Raw genomic sequence first — 18,431 nt, forward strand, 5'->3', positions numbered from 1 at the left:
TTAACCCAGGGGGTTCGGGGGCACAACCTCAGTCCCTCTGCACCAGTAACCCCGGTCACGCAAACATTCCGAATATTCGCTCGGTCCCCAAAGCAGCTTCTAGATCTCAGAAATGCGCTGGCTGAGCGCGCCACCAAGTCTCCTGCCTCACCCGCTGGTCGCTTCTGTCCCCTGGGCCTGACAGCACAGCTGGGAACCCCCCACCATAGCAAGGTGTCCACCCCGCACCCACTCTCTACCGCGCTGGCATCACACGGAGGGGGCGTGTCTACGCAGCACACATTTCTCTCACGAAGGCCTCTCTGGCTGGAGGGCATCGCACCTCTGCACGAGTAGCATCTCACCGGAAATCGCTGCTCGAAGGTGGCGCGTGCCTAATGCACCTCCCGCACCAGCTCAAGCCCCCAGACCTGGCCGGGCTCCCAGCGGTGGACTGGGACGCGTGCCGCCCCCTGGACCCATCCCACCCCCCTGCTCCTGCCCTGCTGCCCTCACCTGTGTTCCGAGCCGCCTGCCCGGCGCTTTTGTCCACACTCTCTAGCTCGGTCACTCGGTTCTGGAGGGATTCCACGCTGCTCTTCATGCTGTCCGCTTCTTCCCAGTTCTGCCGGAACGGGCGGATCTCTTTGTCAAGCTCTTTCAATTTCTCCGCCTGGCTGTCTATTACCCGCTTCCAAATCAAAGGCATCAGAAGGCAAAATGCAGTTAGAACTCTCTCAAGACGCTATGCCACCGCCATCGGACACCGGCTGGTTAGGAAGAGCGGCCAGCCCAGAGCTGCGCGGATGAGCCCGTGCCAGCTCTCACACGGGCACCTCACCTGTCACCCACACCCATCTCAGGGGACACAAGTGCCGTGGATCCCCGTCCCAGAGGAGGGGACCGAGGCACAGGGGCCCCACACCACTCTGTCGCAGGGTCTCAAGTTCAGGACATTGGAGGCTGTGGGAAGGTCCCCGTTTCCTAAAGGGCCAAGCCACGTGCAGGGGCCAACGTGAGTCTCCTCGGAGGCTGCCTGGCGCGGGGCAGGAGGGGCCGCCCTGTCTCCGTGGCTACAGACAGCGCCCTAGAACCCTGCCTGGGTCCCGAGAGGGGGCCGCCAGCACCCCGGCACCTGCTCCAGAAACCTGGCGTCTGCACGGGGCTGGCAGCAGGAAGAACCCTGAGGGCAGGTCTTCAGACCCTGGCTGAAACGGAGAGGCCAATCCCTAGGAGGGGGCTGCCCCCCCACCCCCCGCACCGGGCTCACTTGTGGCCCCTGGGGACAGAAACACTACTGACAGACACGTGGCTGTTGACACAGACGCTGCATTTTATGCTATCTTAAATCATTCAGAAAGCCTTTTTTTTTTTTTTTTCCCCCAGAAACACACAGACATTTTAACAGTAAGCAGTGGGATGAGACCCGCCAGCTACGGCAACCCAGCCTATTTTCCAGGACTGGCACACCCACCTGCTGGATGAAGGGTTTTCCCTTCCGAAAAGGATCTGCGTTGTTTTGAAATGAAGCTGGGAAGGCTGGGGGGTTTGGCCCCCTGTGTGGAGCCGCAGGCCGCACAGGGGAGAGCCCCGGGCCTGCCGAGTTCACTTCTCCTTTCGGAAGCCTATTTTTAAACATGGAGTTTCAGCACCTTTGCTGGCTGTTAATAACCACCAAGGAGCAAACATGGTAGGTCTGGTTACTTTTTTGGGGCAGAAGGTTCGGTATTATTCTTCCTCTTCTTTCCAAGAAAACCCGGTATTAGCCAACTTTTAAAAAGCGAAGATGACTTCTATAAAAAACACCCCTGCCCACACTGATGTCACTTATTTCTCTATGTGTGTCTGGAAGCATATTCACTTATTTATTTTTTAAAGTGTATTTATTTTGAGAGAGAGCAGGAGAGGGGCAGAGAGAGGGGGAGGCCAAGAATCCCAAGCAGGCTTCACGCCATCAGTGTGGAGCCCCAAGCTGGGCTTGAACTAACAAATCACGAGATCACGACCTGAGCCAAAATCAGAAGTTGAACGCTTAACTGACTGAGCCACCCGGGGGCCTCCGGAGGCACATTTGAAATGAAGTCTGTTTTCTGGGGACAAGACTCCGACATCAGGACGCCCGAACCCATAATGTATTTCTGATGAGAATCTGCAGTGGCTGTCACGCCCTCTACCCACGGAGAGTGTAAGCTCGGCTAACGTGGGTCCTAGAGAGTTTAAGAGGGGAGCTCATGAAAACCTGTGCAATCGACGGTGGTCCTGAGGGATGCCATTGCGTAACCTGGTGGACATGGGTGGACACGAGCGGCGGAGTGGCTTGGGATGAGCCACGCGTCACCTCTCCGCCTCGTGGCCCCGAGGTAAGAAGGGGGTGACGCCGCGGTGCCTCCCTCCCAAGGCGGAGGATGTGCACGTGGTGATGTCAGGAACGAAACCGCAGTGTGAAATGAGGGCTGCCGTAGGGGCACGGCCCGGACTAGAGCTCAGGGACGCAGAGTTGGCTGGCGGGGGCGGGAGAGAACACGTGCACACACAGGCACGCACACCCACACGCACACGTACGTGCGCACACGCAGGGCTCTACCGAGTCACTTGAAAGGAGCTCCACGCACACAGCAAGGGAACATGTGCTGTTTTTAAACAGGCCCCTCCTCTGCATAAATGGCACGGTGTCGCTCGTCTAAACCAAAGTCTAGAGTGCAGCCAATGTGATTTCACTCTCGAGGAGTGGTCTACACAGCCGCTGCCACGTTTCTGTAAGAACAAATCCTGAACGCAGGTGAGAACAAGAGTCTGGGAGCGAGAGACGGCACAGGTTGCAGGCTTATAAACAAATCCTAACCGAGAGAGCTGCTGTCAGAGCATCAACTCATCAGTGTCAGGCACTGTGCACTCGAGGGCTTAAGCCACCGTCTCTCTTCCTGTCACTTGCACCATGGGGTCACCGGGACCTACGCACCAAACACTGTGCAAACAGGATGGTGCGGGTGGCACTTGGGGGCCAGGCGGGCAGTGTGCCACACGGCTTTGCTCCTGCCCCCGGGGCTCATCTAGTCTCTGCCAACAACAGGCCAGGGATTCAGCTGACATCTAGGTGGCCTTTTTTCGTTAAGAAAAACAGGTTCTTTGGGGCTCCTGGGTGGCTCAGTCAGTTGCGCGTCTGACTGCGGCTCAGGTCATGGTCTCACGGCTCGTGAGTTCGAGCCCCGTGTCGGGCTTTGTGCTGACAGCTCGGAGCCTGGAGCCCGCTTCGCATTCTGTGTCGCCCTCTCTCTCTGCCCCTAACCCACTCACATTCTGTCTCTGTCTCTCTCAAAAATAAATAAATAAACATTAAAAAAAATTTCTAAAGAAAAACAGGTTCTTTAAAAAGTAAAATATTAGGAAATTGCCTTTCCTGGGTCAGCAAAAGCAAACACACTCTTAAATTCCACTCCTTTTAACCAACATCCGTATATATCTGCGGCCCTCAGGAACTCTGCACTCCATGTGTCCCACCGTATTGGGGGTTTTAGGTCTAATGGAGAATCAGACAAGGAAGGAGAGGACACAGAGAGTAACATGTCTGTCATCACCGTGGTGGTCCAATGCATAGGGCTGGGGGAGCACTGAGGAGAGCAGGGGTAGGGGAAGGGACGGGTTCTGATGTGAGGAAGGAAATGACGAGAGGTGCACCTGGGAGCCAGGCTCTGGATGAAGAGGTGGAGAAGGCTCTGGAAGGGCTGGAGGGAAGGGCCCCTGGGCCAAACATGCTTCACAGAGAGTCAAGGCCTCCAGGGCTCCAGCCAGAGGCCTTCCACCCACAGTCACAGAAGACTGTCAGCCCAGCCTATCTGTCAGGCCGGCCCCACCGTGAAGCAAAGGTGAGCTTCCGACTCCCAAAGCATTGCCCGGCTAGACGCAGAAGCCACTGGGGGAAATGCTGGACCATCCCAAGGACGTTTCAGTCCTCGGTGACTTGTCCCTGGCACTTAATGAGATTAGGCATTTCGAGCCCCGTGTGATCTGAGTCCCTTCCTCTCAGTATAGTCTATTTTCCTCCATGCTTCTCCCTCCATGGAGAGTGCCCGCCTACTTAGGACCAGTCGGGGCACCACCCGCATGACCGCTCTGCCCCCACTGCTCTGCACTCCGGCAACCTGGTTCCCCCCTTTCTTTTGGACTTAGGTCTCAGCCGTTTATGAAATCACAAAAGTGTTAAAATATAAATCACACACGGCGGAATGACTAAATTCTACGAAAAAGTAAATTAAATTCAAACTTCTCACGTTGGAAGGGGGGAAATGGAGAGGATGCATGTGATAACATCGGAGGGTTCAGACAAGTGTCCCCGTGACCCCTCTGTGCACATCCTAATTTTATCTGGTCGTAAAAGATGACGAATAAATGACCCCACTACTTATTCACTCTTTCTTCTGTCGGTGATATTTTTAACAGGTGATTTTCTAGCATAACGTGAACTTCCGTGTCCTTTCCACGCCGCTCTATGCACCCCAGGGCAGCCGCCAAGCTGCTGGCAGCCAGGACGCGAGTGGGGCCATGTAGGTGAGTGTGGCCTCTGGACATTCTGAATATTTCCATGGGCACTCTGCAAAATGCCAGGGACCGCCAGCAGGAGGCTTGTTGGGGTTTTATGTGACGTGCTTTTTTGGCTTGATTCAATACCAATGACTTCTAACACAACCTATTATTCCAAACACTGTGTTTTTCCTCAACTCTGGACAACCGCAACGTTTTAACAAAAACGAAATTCATGTAATAAATCTCTCTGCAACTTAAGCCACTGTGACTAACCTCTGCTGTTAAAGTGGGAGGAAAGCTATCCTCAAAGATGCTGTGACCCTGAGCTACTAGAAATATTTCACCTTCCAGTTAAGAGGGAAACACACCTAAGTAAAAACACTGAAAAGCCATTTTGGAAACGTAGGTGTGTATATGATGCGCGTGGGGATTAGTCTAACAAACGTATACTGCGAGTAAGCTGACGTACAGAGAAGATCTACAAAATGATACGCTAACAGGGGCCCGTGTTGAGAACAGAAGGGAGGAGCAGCATTCTGATCAGGCCTCTTTACACGATCACCCGTTTCTGGCGAAGGCTGACATGTCTGTTCTGAGGTACGCGTGGATCGCTATCGTCAAACAGTGTGGGGAGAGTGTGTGTGCCTCTAGAAGATTCATAACAAAACAGATTGGCTCTGCTTCACCTTAGGAAGTGAAACTTCACGCAAAACTGCTCAGGAACAATATGAAATCTTAAATAATTTTTTGAAACACGGGCTTGAAGTCTTACTTCACCAGCAGTGACTCAAAGGCACAGAAGAGAGGCCTGGGGCTTGTGGTCCAGGGAAAAGGGGGGCGGGGGAAGAAAGAGTGGCCTGTGCCTTTCTCGAGGCTTAAGCAAGAGAAACAGGTGGTCTATCTGACAAAAGTCAGGGCCTTTGCTCAAACGTCTCACTGACAAAGTCCTGAAGAACAGACACGCTCCTCTACCCTGTGATCCAGCCACAGACGTAAGCTTCTTACCTGTAAATGAAGTATTTTGGATTCATTATTTCGAAGCATTTCCTTTTGTCTCTCAATTTCAATTTCAAAGCTACATATCTGATTGTGCAGACTTTGTATGCTCTTGTTTTTTTCTACACTTTCATTCTGTAGCAAGGAAACCTGAAGAAGAAATTCGTCAATTAAGCAAACAAAACATGGTTTTATAAATTTATAACAATTGTAATAATAGTTGCTCACATTTTTGCAATATAGGCCTTCTACCAGCCCAACGTAAGGAGTTCCAGAAAAAAAAAAAAAAATCCCTTCATACGGAAATGGAGGTCCCGGTAACTTAATAGGAAATCCTACACAGGGTGTTTCTCAGACTCACTCCCAGTAATTAAATAGGGCGAGGTCCAGCAGCCGACTGAATTTCAGAATGAATGGGACACTCTAAAGTTTTTACTGAAAACGAATAAATCTTTCACCAGACAGGCTTTCAAACTTTGACCAGGAAACACAGTAGGAGACATATCCTTACATCTCGCCCCACTTGTACAAACGTTCGTGTGTGTGTGTGTGTCCCTAAGAAACAGGTATTACAAAACCATACTTGCCCTAACCATTCCCATGTTCCCTGATACTTTCTCTTTTATTCTATTTTACTTTAAAAAGTGCCAGTTGCCATCCACTAAATTGTCTCACTTCCACCCACGGGCCATACCCACACTCTGAAAAGCTTTCCCAGCATAATGGGAAAGCACAGTGGGAATAAAAAGCTATATGCATGCTTCAGTTAACCCTTAGGGCCAACTCCTAGCCCTCCAACAGAGACTTGAGGCTTCAGGGGACAGGTGCCCGGCCTGTCGCCCAAGATGACCTTCCACAAAGCTCAATGTATTCACCTGCAAGGCCACATCAGCCCAAAGAAGGGCCTGCTGGCGGCGAGGGGGGGGGGGGGGGGGGGGGGAGCAGTTCCAAGCCCACCTTTGATCTTTTCAAAATCTTTCTGGAAAATAATTAGCTCCCAAGAACCAATTTACACTGGTCTTAAAAGCCCCCAGGTGAGGACTCCGAGGCCAACTCCCATAGGGCTGCCTTCTCACAAGACTGCTCCCTGAGGCACTCTGGCCTTAGGAAAGGCCCCTCTACTGACAGATGTGTCTGGGCACAGCTGCTGCCCCCAAGACAGAGGGCCCCATGGTGGGCACTGGGACAGCTCCATTCATTGTGCTCCCAATACGGACAACACCTGAGGTGACGGCCCAAGGGCATGTCAGGACAAACCCGGGTGTGATAAAGCACAGATTCCTGGTGTCCCTGTGAAGGCAGACACCTTTCTATATGCAATCTGCTCAGGCAAGCAGCACCTCTGGGCACAATCAGTCTGTTTTGTTTTATTTTATTAATTTTTTAATGTTTATTTATTTTTACGACAGAGCGTGAGTGGGGGAGGGACAGAGAGAGAGGGAGACACAGAACGTGAAGCAGGCTCGAGGCTCTGAGCTGTCAGCTCAGAGCCCAGCACGTGGCTCGAACCCATGGACTGCAAGACAGTGACCCGAGCCGAAGTCGGACCCTTAACCAACGGAACCACCCACGCACCCCAGTCTGTTTTATTTTATTTATTTAAAAAAAATGTTTTTAATGTTTATTTATTATTGAAAGACAGAGAGTCAGAGCATGAGGAGGGGAGGGACAGAGGGAGAGGGAGACACAGAATCCAAAGCAGGCTCCAGGCTCTGAGCTGTCAACACAGAGCCCGACATGGGGCTCGAACTCACAGACTGCGAGATCATGACCTGAGCCAAAGTCGGATGCTTAACTGACTGAGCCACCCGGGCGCCCCTTAGTCTGTTTTGTTTTAGAACAATGTGTATTTACTTGTTCAAAACTTGCAGTGTCTCATGGGAAAAAATAACACTTCACTTCCCTAGGATGTTAGCACAAACAGACTTTCCTCTCTAAACCACGGTGTCTCATGCCCTTGGGCCCCTATAAGTGATGCAGACTGGCCATGTGCAACATCCCACAGGCAGGTCTTGCCTTTTCCAACGTTACGATTCACTCACTCCCATCTCTCAAGGTAGACACAATTCCCAGACTCTATTCTCACAACCAAAAAAGAAGTACCCTGCACGCAAGCTAACTTTTTTTTTTGGAAGAGAGAGTATGCGTGCACACACATGCAGACACACACGCATGCACGTGGGGGAGGGGCAGAGAGACGAGAGCAAGAATCTTAAGCAGGTTCCACCTAGTTCAAAGCCTGACTCAGGGCTCAATCTCACAAACCGTGAGATCATGATCTGAGCTGAAATCAAGGGTTGGATGCTTAACCGACTGAGCCACCCAGGCACCCACACGTCAACGTTTTTGATCAAAAATCTCAGGAGGGGCCTGGGTGGCTCAGTCGGTTAAGCATCCGACTTCGGCTCAGGTCATGATCTCGCAGTTCATGACTTCAAGCCTTGTGTTGGGCTCTGTGCTGACAGCTCAGAGCCTGGAGCCTGCTTCGGATTCTGTGTCTCCCTCTTCCTGTCCCTCCCCCACTCACGCTGTCTCTCTCTCTCTCTCTCTCAAAAATAAACATCAAAATTTTTTTTAATCTCGGTAATATCTCCAAAATCAATGGCAATTTTCTTTTCTGCAGCAAATCAAGCTACCAGAGGATGAACAGAAACATCTCACATTAATGAACATACATCATGCCACATTAAACTCTTAATTTCTTGATTTAGGGAGCTTTCTAATTTAAATTTTCTTTGTTTCTTTGTTTTACTCAAAGAATCCAATTCCTAGGCACCTGCGGATCCCTGCTCTCACAGGAAAATCTACCTGGCAGGTGCGTTTCCGAGAAGCAGAGCATACCATCCACGAGGCAGATGAAAACGAGTCCCGTGACCTTCCCCGAGAACCCCCTCACCGAGAGCAACATCTATCCCTGCCTATTTTGGTGGAGTACTCCACATTTCCTTTAGACTTAAGCTTTTGTCATATAGAAGATGGGTGTTTTTCGCCTGAGTGGCTGAATCGGTTAAGCGTCCCGACTCTTGATTTCGGCTCCGGTCACGATCTCGCAGTTGGTGAGTTCGAGCCCCAAGCTGGGCTCTCTGCTGTCAGCTCAGAGCCAGCTTCAGATCCTCTGTCTTCCTCTCTCTGCCCCTCCCCCGCTCTCTTTCTTGTGCTCACATGCTCTCTGTCTCTCTCAAAAATAAACATTTTTAAAAAGATGAGAAACAGAGTATCAATGAGACTCAGAGTCCTGACATCTATGCCTATAATTTTTAAAAGGCAGAAACAGAGCACATTTTTTAAACAGAAGGGGAAAAAAAGACTTACCAATAAACCATCACTCACTCAGAGCCACTGCTGTATGTTCACGAGGAAGCCATCAACGACTCCTCTAACACAACTTTCGTTTCACCGTTAAATGAGACCCTTCTTCCCGCCACACGGGTGCGTGTGTACGTGTGACATGCCCACCCTTCTAACGCTTCTCATCCTCAGCATCAGTATTTATACCAAAAAAATACTTTATGTCAGATTTAATAAAAATGTTTTGATTTAAAATATTAGACTCTATCAAATACATTTATATTTTAAGTTGGTTGAATTTAGGGGCACCTGGGTGGCTCAGTCGGTTAAGCATCCGACTCTTGGTTTTGGTTCAGGTCACGATCTCACGATTTTGTGAGTTCGAGCCCAGTGTCGGGCTCCGTGCTGACAGTGCGGAGCCTGCTTGGGATTCTCCCTCTCCCTCTCTCTCTGCCCCTCCCTGACTCACGCTGTCTCTGTCTCTCTCAAAATCAATAAACTTAAAAAAATTGGTTAAATTTAACACAGGAAGCAAGGTATTCAAATCTCTACAGATCTTCAGAAAATAAACAGGCTGCTCGAATTCACCTTAGTGTCCTCCTACTACAAATTCTCAGTAAATGTTTCTGGAATACTGACATAAGTTTTTATTGTTGTAGAGAAGCCACAATGAGAGATCCTATAACAACTTCTTCTCTACTGATTCTTGGAAGTTTTCACCTTTTCCTCACGAAAAGAGGGCCTGGCCCAGCTGAACGCCACGGAGTAAACTCCCCTGGGGAGACGTACCACAAGGGGAAGGTGTGAGGAGTTCCCAGCCCCACAACTGAGGCCTCTGGAAAAGATGCCCCGCTGGACAAGTGCTCCCTGCTCCAAACTTCCATAAAGTGATAGCTCCTACACTAGGATTAGGAAAATGGCTTTTCCTAGCTGTCTCCTAGGAAAGACAGAGAAAGCTGAAGCATTTAGCGCTGGTCCCCTTCCAGATTGGGGGTTGACAAACTTTTTCACTAAAAAAACCAGACAGTAAATATTTTGGGCTGTGAGGTCTGTACAGTTTCTGTCTCAGATGCTAAACTCTGCCTTTACAGTGGATACGCAGCACGGACCACAGGCAAATGAATGAGCATGGCTGTGTTCCAATCAAACTTTATTTATAAAAAGATGAGGTTGATGGCGAGAGAAAGGAAGGTTTGGAAGTTTGATAATCCCTGTTCTAGGTCAATGCTAAGGTAACCACAATGTGATTAAACACAAACAGACAAAAAGGCACCGCATGCTTGCTCGGCAATTAACAAAGACCAAACCAACCCAAACGCCTTCATCATTTATAAGCTCCGGGTCATGTGAAATGTACTTTTTTTTTTTTTTTTTTTTTTTTACATTCTCCTGATACTGTTTCTTTTATCCAAAACCATTAATAACTATAAAAAATATTTTCTTCTTTAAATGATTTGAAGAGATTATTAAAAGCCAGCAAAAGCTAGAAACAGTGTGGCGTACCTTTTTCTCCAGAGAATTACTCCACTCTTTCAGTAAGTTGACGTGCTGCACCGCGGAGCTGGCCTCATGGGCCTTAATCTGCTGGTTTGTCCCCTGCGAGAACAAAGATGCAGCGCATCAAGCCGACGTTCCCCCCCTCACGGAGTGCAGCAAGACTAACACGTGACCTAAAACCAGCTCTAAACAGGAAAAAGGGAGCCTTCTCCACAGAAAGCTTTCCAAGGGCCATGCTCGGGGTGGGGAGAAGAGCAGGTGCCCTGCAATTAATTCTACAACAACCTCAAGTTCATGCCCTTTGCTCCCCAAGCTTCTTACCAAGCACCTGCTCATCTGTGTGTCATACTTGTAATATCAAGAAATTAAATCTTAGACCTATCATTTTCGTTTTTTTAAGTTTTTTCATTAAAAATGCACACTGAAAACGCTTAGACACCTGCGGTTACAGCTAGCTACCGCTACAGCAATCTAGTGGGCACGCAACCAAAGCGGGATTCTAAATAATTTACTAAAATATTAGCTTAGTAGTGAAATACACCGTATTAGAAATGTACTGTTCCTTGCTATTCTAAGTATATTTGGAAAGTTACATACAAAACATAAACAATCTACAGAGTACATAAGATGGAGACCATTTTAGAGCAGTAATAGTAAGCACATGAAATAGTACTTCATATATTTAAGGAAATAATTGGTATGAAAATATAATTTGTTTTGATACTGGAGAATTAAGAAGCCACAGAAAGCATTTTAATGATCTCCAAAACATATACTCTGTACATAGAATATTCATATATATATGTTGATATAAGTATCGCTATATATAAACATATATATATACATACACAGAATGAATGGTACTACATACGACATAACAGTGGTGAGGGCCCTGTCTCGTTAAGAGACTGAGACAAAGGGGAAGCTACGGTCATTCTTACTCTTATCTTCTAAGAAAATACTGAGACGCCAATATCTCTGTACTGAGTTCATAATAAATGTTATTGCTAACATACAAAATTAAATATGAAATACCTTAATTGTAATATATACTGCCCTCTGATAGTTTTAAGATTAAGATATACGTTTAAATGAAACTCAGTTCAAATTCACTAGCCATCTCAGACGTGTGAAAAAGAAAACACAACAAAAACAAAAACCCCAGAGACAGGTTTCTCGCAGCACAGCGTGGCAGTGACGGAGACGCCCTCTCCACGTGGCTGTGCTGGGAGGCGTGGCATAGATAACATGACACGCGTCTATGGACACACGAGAGTGGTCCTCGCGACCGTGTGCTGATGCGCACACCGCTAAAACCGTGTCTGGGCTGTATCCACCTATACCAGGTTCTGTGACACTCTCTCTAGAACCACCCCCGCCCCAACGGTCAGTTCTACGTGTCCCGCTTCCCAGCTGGTTTTAGAGGCGGCTGTTCTCCTCACGTCCTGACCTCCTTCTCGGCACAGGCGTCCCCCTGAAATCTCAGAACACCACCGGCCTGGGGAGCGAGCACCCGCGGCTGCTGCGTGCGGCCTCTGTCACCCACGCAGCAGGGCGGCCCCGCCCCTGCAAACACTGCAAGTGCAGAACCCGCACGAGAAGCCGCTAACATAGTAACTTTCTCCCAGGGCAGAACGTCAGTGACGGGGAAGGATAGATGTTGGATACTGACCTGAAACACGCAGCCATAGCGCTTAAAACTACAGGTGCTGGGGGCATTGACGCACTCTGACAAGTGCGCACTCAACTGCAACGGGAAAGAGGCGTGAGTTGTGGCACAGGCGCTCGTACGAAAACGTTCAAACACAGTAAGGGCACAGAGAGCATCTGGTCTGCACTGTCACCAAGGGGGTTCGTCCGCCACGGGCGAGCATACGTCCTCTGCCTCCTAGACTCACCCGCAGTAAGTGCACACTGCTGCCACGTGCATACACATACATACGCCAGAATACAGAAATACAGTTACTGTAACATTTCTCAAACTTGCAGTTTCTCTAGAACAAATCGTTCCAAATGTGACATGCCGTCTGTAGCGCCAGAATTTAAAAAAGAAAGGGAAAAAACGTGAACTGAAATGAACATTTAAAGACTATAAACAAAAATCGCATGAAACACAAAAAAAGAGAAAGCATTCAGGATGTAACTGGGTCACACACCTAATATACGGTACACAGAGAGAACTGTATTTTCAGAGCAAGCTTACACGATGTACCATTACTCTCAATACTCAAGATAACGAGATGAGTTTTTCTTCTTCTGAAAAGACTTTTTTTCCTTCTGAGTGGCCATAAATTCATGGAGCTTCTCACAGATCGCTAGGGTCATTCTAACAACATGAATCTTAATATTGTCACGTCTAATTGGTAGAAGAAAATTAGGAGAGATTGGGAGAGGATAACTCATCGTGGTAAGAAAACCCCTTTGTTCAGCTTAACTGTTGGCAAATCGTCAAATAAAAACCACTTATGATGCCCCCTCAAGAGAAAAGGGAATTGAAATGTCTACATTTTAAAGACATGGCGCTATTCATTAAGCTAATACAATTTAAGGACAACTTCTTTTATTGAAGAAATTCTCATCAGGAAAACTCTAGGGGTAGATCTTCTTTATGGAAAACAATTAGGCCCTGAGTTAGGGAAGTGGGTGTCTAAGCGCACCGCAGAGCCGGCCCCGGGGAATGTGTCTCCCCGCGTGCAGGCACACACACACACGTACTCCCAGAGGCGCATGGCCGTGCCCTTCTATGGCTCTCCTCTGTCCGGCAGGATGAAGAGTCCTTGAATCCTTTTCCTTCAGGTCAGTATTTAGGACAGAGAGGAAAGTGCTCTTTTGCCCTGTTGCGACAGCCGCAGGGAAGGGCAAGTGGGGGAGCCTACGGGCCAACGTCTGCCAAAGGTCTCTGAGCCTGGGCAGAGTCGTGGTGGTTACAGGCCTGCAGCCTAGCACGCGTGATGTTCCTCTGAGCGCAGGCAGGAAGCTCTGGCCTGCGCCTGGAGGGAAGCACCCAAGAGGCAGATGACAGGGGACTGGCACAGAAATGGAGCATGAGACTGTGCACGGTAATGCCAGCTTAAAATTTTTTTAAATATGCTCCTTCAGTGCCCCAGTACAATCATGAACCCATCCAGCTACCACTCCCAGTGGTAAAGCAGGGATGCGTGTGTCTGATGTTGATTTCAGGGCACTGCCATAAATCCAAGGCCGTGCTTTTCCCTGAATTGGCTACCATTGCTCCCAGAGCCTTCGCCATCGTTCTTTAACGGGAGCGTTGGATAGAGACAAGAATAGTCTACAGACCAAGAGCATCATTCACCAGAAACCCGAGAGAAGTCAGGGTGGAAGATTTTTAAAATAAAAATAACTTAGAGGCAAATGGAGTTAGCTTCTGTCCCTAGAGATAGCCCTGAGTAAAAACTTCAGAAGGAGTAAAAACCCGGGTCACCACTTCAATAGTTCAGACTCTTCATCCATTCACTTTAGCAGAGGGACGTCATAGTTTTAGAAATCTGTATGCACTTCCGCGCTACTCCTGGAGGCACATCCAGGCCTAGGGACCCCTGTCACCAGGCAAGGCCCTGCCCTTCCCTAGGACAGTCACCTTTTGGGAGGATGCACTGTGGGTGAGATTGGTTCTGGGGCTCCTCCGGGCCACACAGGTCCTCTTGCTCAGTGGGGACGTGAGACACTGACCCTCACCTCCCCAATACCCAGTGGTAAAATTCCAGGCTGTTGAAAAAGGCTGAGGTGAGCAGCCTCCTTTGATCGGAGCACCTAGGCCCAAGGGGGCCTAAGGGGGTGGGGGCCAGGGGGCACAGGTGCACACTGAGCCACGGGAGCCCCAGATGCTTCCAAAACAGCAACCAGAGGGGCTCCAGGTCAGTACTGGATGCAAAAACATTTGCGAATCCCTGGAATTTTTCCATCTGGTTGTATCCCGATCAAATTAACATAACGTAATATGTAAAATCTACCCACCCTCAAGAAAGCGTACCGAGGGCACCGGGAGAGGCTGTGCAGGTACCTTCTCACCGGCCCCTGAAATGTGGGCCCCCTTGCTCCTTAGCACCGACCCCATGCAGTACATGTGGCCAAATGGTTCTGGAGTGTCTGTAAAGTCATTTGGTTTGAGATAATCTTACAGTAATTTCTATTTTACAGATTAAAAAATAGCTTCTTCTTTGGGAACCTAAAAAGTTATTACCTTTGCTTGCACTGTAAAGTAATTCCGGCCTCTCAATTCCTAACATTTGGCTCTGAATTTAACCACTTGCAGCTTCTATTTGCTTGCTTCTGAACTTTCTTACGCCCCAACAAACGGGTTATCATTTGTCTACTACACGTATCAGTATCGTGATCTGTAAAAACTTTGGCTTCAGCTACTGGGAAGAACGGACTCTACGGCACACTAGTCCCGAAGACTTCACCAGCTGCTGAACAGGTCCTCTCCATGCCGCTTACCTCACTCCTCAGAAGGGTCTGGACACTGCACTTATGGGGGCAGGACACCACCACACAGGGACACTCAGTGTCTTCGTGTTTCTGGAGGGAAAAAAAAAGGTGTCATCAGCTTTGAGACATACAGCCCATCTCCCTTCGGATCCTACCTCCACCTCTGTCACCACAAAGACCCAGAGAACCCTCTGCTCACTGTCCCTGTTTGGTGTCATTCTAACACATTTGGAGGAGTCCTCACGTTCAAAGTTTAAGAGCCCAAAGGTAAGGTGTCTCAGGAGATCTGCTCCACTCTGACAGGTGAGGACAATCTCGGGAGCACAGTCACAAAGCTGCCTCTACGGAGCAGCACCTCTCTGTGCCCACACAGCCCTGACACGAGAGCACAGACAGGCTCAGCCCTCGCCGTTGCTCACGCTGCAGCCCAGTGTCCAGCCTCTGCTCACAGATCAGGATGGTTTTCCTTTGGCCTCTCAGTTTGGGATCTGGAAATGATGCTTCTCCAATACTTCCAACAGTGTGAGCCACTGGGTCTTTAAATTACTGCCCTGAAACCTTACCTAGATTATCTTTAATGCATGGAAAATATGGACAAGTTTTGGTTTAGTCCTATTTTCCCCCCTAAAGTTTATTTATTTTGAGACAGAGAACGAGAGAGAGCACGAGTGGGAGAGGGGCAGAAGAGAGGGAGAGAGCGAATCCCAAGCAGGCTCTGCACTGTCAGTACAGAGCCCGATGTGGGGTAAACTGTGAGATCATGACCTGAGAGGAAACCAAGAGTCGGACACTTAACCTACTGAACGAACCACTCAGGTGCCCCGCTTTAGCCCTTCTTTGGATGGTACAAATTTCAACTTTGGAGAGCCTGGATGATGGCAACCGCTGAACCCATGCCCGAAGCACCTGCTGGGCATCTGATCAGTAGCAAAGTTAGGACATGGAACCCAAGAGCCCTGGAGAGCACCACCAGACATGTGACGAGAGGCCACCAGAGAGAGACTGATGTAGGCAGGAAACACACGTGACCGCAGGCCACATGACACAACGTGTGGGACAGGCTCCTGGGGGCAGCATCACTGAGCAAGAAGGGAGCCCGGGTGCTCGGTGTTTTCCTCCGTGACCCTGGGACACTTCTGATTCTCCTAATCTGGTTTTCCAGATTAGGGCTCCACAGTTGTGCTGCTGTGAAGCTGAATGACGGGGAGGGTGGCAGGGGGCACTAGCCGAGAGCCTCAATCTGACTAGGCAGGCACAGTGTGGAGCTGGGCACCGCACTCAGCTTGCTTCAGAGTGTTTTTAAGTCCGGGGTCTGTGAGCGCACTGTGCGACGGTCTGCAGTGCAGACAAGGCACCCGCGATTCGAGGCTGCTCTGCTCCTGGGCTTGGGAGAGCCCCCAGAGGGCGCAGCCACACCTGCTCAGAGCTCAACAGAAAGCGCTTGGCTGGGCTGAGGCTGACCAGCGGGCCTCCCATAAGAGGTACCACACGGGGGACACTGGCTTTCCATTTCCCGGCTGTGCGTGGAATCCCCTAGACTTTGTCTTTCAATGGGAAACCCTGGACGAATGGCTCCACCCCCTGCCTCATGTGTAAGTGGGAGGAGCGGCCCTGAATCAGGAGCCTGGAGGGGTCACAGGGCAAACGATGCACAGGTGCCACGCCTCCTTCCTGACCTACCCCTCAATCCCCCTCCATCCCCCAGGCCAGCACACAGGTAATCAGCACTGCGGCAAGGGGAGGCTGGGTGGGGAGCCGGGGCAGGGGGTGGGGAGGGAAGGGTGGGAGGCGAGGCTGGGGCCAGACCCATCTGTATCCTCAAATGTGTGTCTCTGCAGATCCATGGAAGGGTATCTGAACAACAGACTTCCAGAAGTAGCCTTGGGTATCAGAGGGTACAGGCATTTGAAATGAATCTTGACAGACATTGCCAAACCACCCTCCAATAACCCTGCACAAACCCACTCCTGTCGATAGAACCACACTCCTACACCCTTGTCAATTCTATCAAACTTTTCAATCTCTGACCACCTGACAGGTGGAAAAGGCCAGGAGTGTAATTTGCAATTTCTTTACATTAAAAAAAAATTTTTTTTTTGAGAGTGTGTGTGCATGTGCGTGTGTGCACACAAGTCGGGGAGGGGACAGGAGGAGGGAGGGAGAGAGAGAATCTCCAGTGGGCTCCACACCCAGTGCTGAGCCTGACTCGGGGCTCGATCTCACCACCGTGAGATCATGACCTGAGCTGAAATCACGAGTCTGATGCTTAACTGACTGGGCCACCCAGGCGCCCCTGCAATTATTTAATAATGTGTGGTTAGGTGTATTTTTCATATTTATTAATCATTTCTATTTCCTGTGAATTGCCTTTTCATGGTTTTTGCCCAATGTAGTGGGTTGAATAGTGAGCCCCCCAATTCATGTCTCTCCAGAACCTCAGAATATGACCTTATTTGGAAATAGGGTCTTTGTGGCTATAATCAGTTACGATGGGGCCCCTGAATGCAACCCTGGGAGCCCTTATGAGTGGAGGGGCCGCACCCAGAAGGTAGGTATCTGAGTAGGGAAAGGGTCCCTCCTGGGGCTGTCGGAGGGAGCAGGGCCCTGACAACAGCCTGGTTTTGGATTTCGGGCATCCAGAACTGTGAGAGAATAAACTTCTGTTGTTCTAAGCCACCAACTTTGTGGTACTTTCTTACGCCGGCCCCAGGAAAATAATACGCCCAGTAAAAAACCTGATAACCTACTGATACGTAAGAATTCTCTCCACACTAATGAATTAGTCTGGTCTATGAAATTACACGTAACCCATGTGCAAGGCTAAGGCATAACTACACAGTAGACACCCACCAAGGAAAAGCACGGAACCAATGACTTCCCATTGACCTGTGTGCCCTTCTCCAACTCTCCCCACGTTCTTCCAGGGAGGAACGCCTGAACCCCAAATCAGAATTTTGTGTTTCTGCTTCCTTTGCTTAAAAAAAAATTTCACTGCACATATATGTGGGCCAAACAAAATATGGTTTTGCTTCGATTGCTTTTGAATTTTATTAAAACGGAACTCTACCCTATGGGTCCTCTGAGAGCCAGCACAGCATTCTGCCTCTCAGGCTCATGCCCGTGTCACACGAGCTCCAGGCCCACCTGCACTGTTGTCTGGTAACGCCGTCCTACGATTTCCCCGCTCCGTCCCAGTCTGCCGGCTCCACCACAACTGACGCGCCCCTTGTCCAGCTGACGGACGCCTGGGGCCGTTTCCAGATTTCTCTGCTCGGTTAGCGTGGCCCTATCTCCTGGTGTGTACGTGTGACAGCTTCCCTCACACAGCTGGGGGAGGGAGACTGCTAATTAGCTGAGTACATGCACGGTCCACCTAACAGAACACGGCCAAGTGGTTTTCCACAGTGGCTGTACCTGGACATATTCCCATTACAATACCTACATCCTTCCCACAAAATGAGATCTTTAGAATTCTGACTTTCCACAAATTAACAAAACTGTTTAAAGAGACCATATTCGGGGGCACCTGGGTGGCTCAGTCAGTTACGCATCCGACTTCAGCTCAGGTCATGATCTCACAGATCATGAATTCGAGCCCTACACCGGGCTCACTACTGTCAGCCCAGAGCCTGCTTCAGATCCTCTGTCCCCCTCCCTTTCTGCCCCTTCCCCACTTGCGTTCTCTCAAATAAATAAATAAA

General features: G+C 49.6%; 1 protein-coding gene across 5 annotated transcripts in view; it reads right to left on the reverse strand.

The window, feature by feature from the left end:
* Window positions 1–18,431, reverse strand: part of TRAF3 (TNF receptor associated factor 3) — a 131,438-nt gene that overhangs the window by 6,362 nt on the left and 106,645 nt on the right. For 4 of the 5 annotated variants that reach the window (XM_049612094.1, XM_049612096.1, XM_049612092.1 and 1 more), the window contains 5 exons: window positions 14,740–14,820; window positions 11,954–12,028; window positions 10,288–10,380; window positions 5,506–5,646; window positions 496–670 (listed from right to left, as the gene is read on the reverse strand). In XM_049612094.1, the coding sequence (XP_049468051.1) occupies window positions 496–670; window positions 5,506–5,646; window positions 10,288–10,380; window positions 11,954–12,028; window positions 14,740–14,820 (565 nt within the window). The remainder of the gene's footprint in view (window positions 1–495; window positions 671–5,505; window positions 5,647–10,287; window positions 10,381–11,953; window positions 12,029–14,739; window positions 14,821–18,431) is intronic. The other variant, XM_049612097.1, reaches the window with a different exon arrangement.

This window comes from Panthera uncia (assembly GCF_023721935.1).
Source record: "Panthera uncia isolate 11264 chromosome B3 unlocalized genomic scaffold, Puncia_PCG_1.0 HiC_scaffold_1, whole genome shotgun sequence".
Taxonomy (NCBI): domain Eukaryota; kingdom Metazoa; phylum Chordata; class Mammalia; order Carnivora; family Felidae; genus Panthera; species Panthera uncia.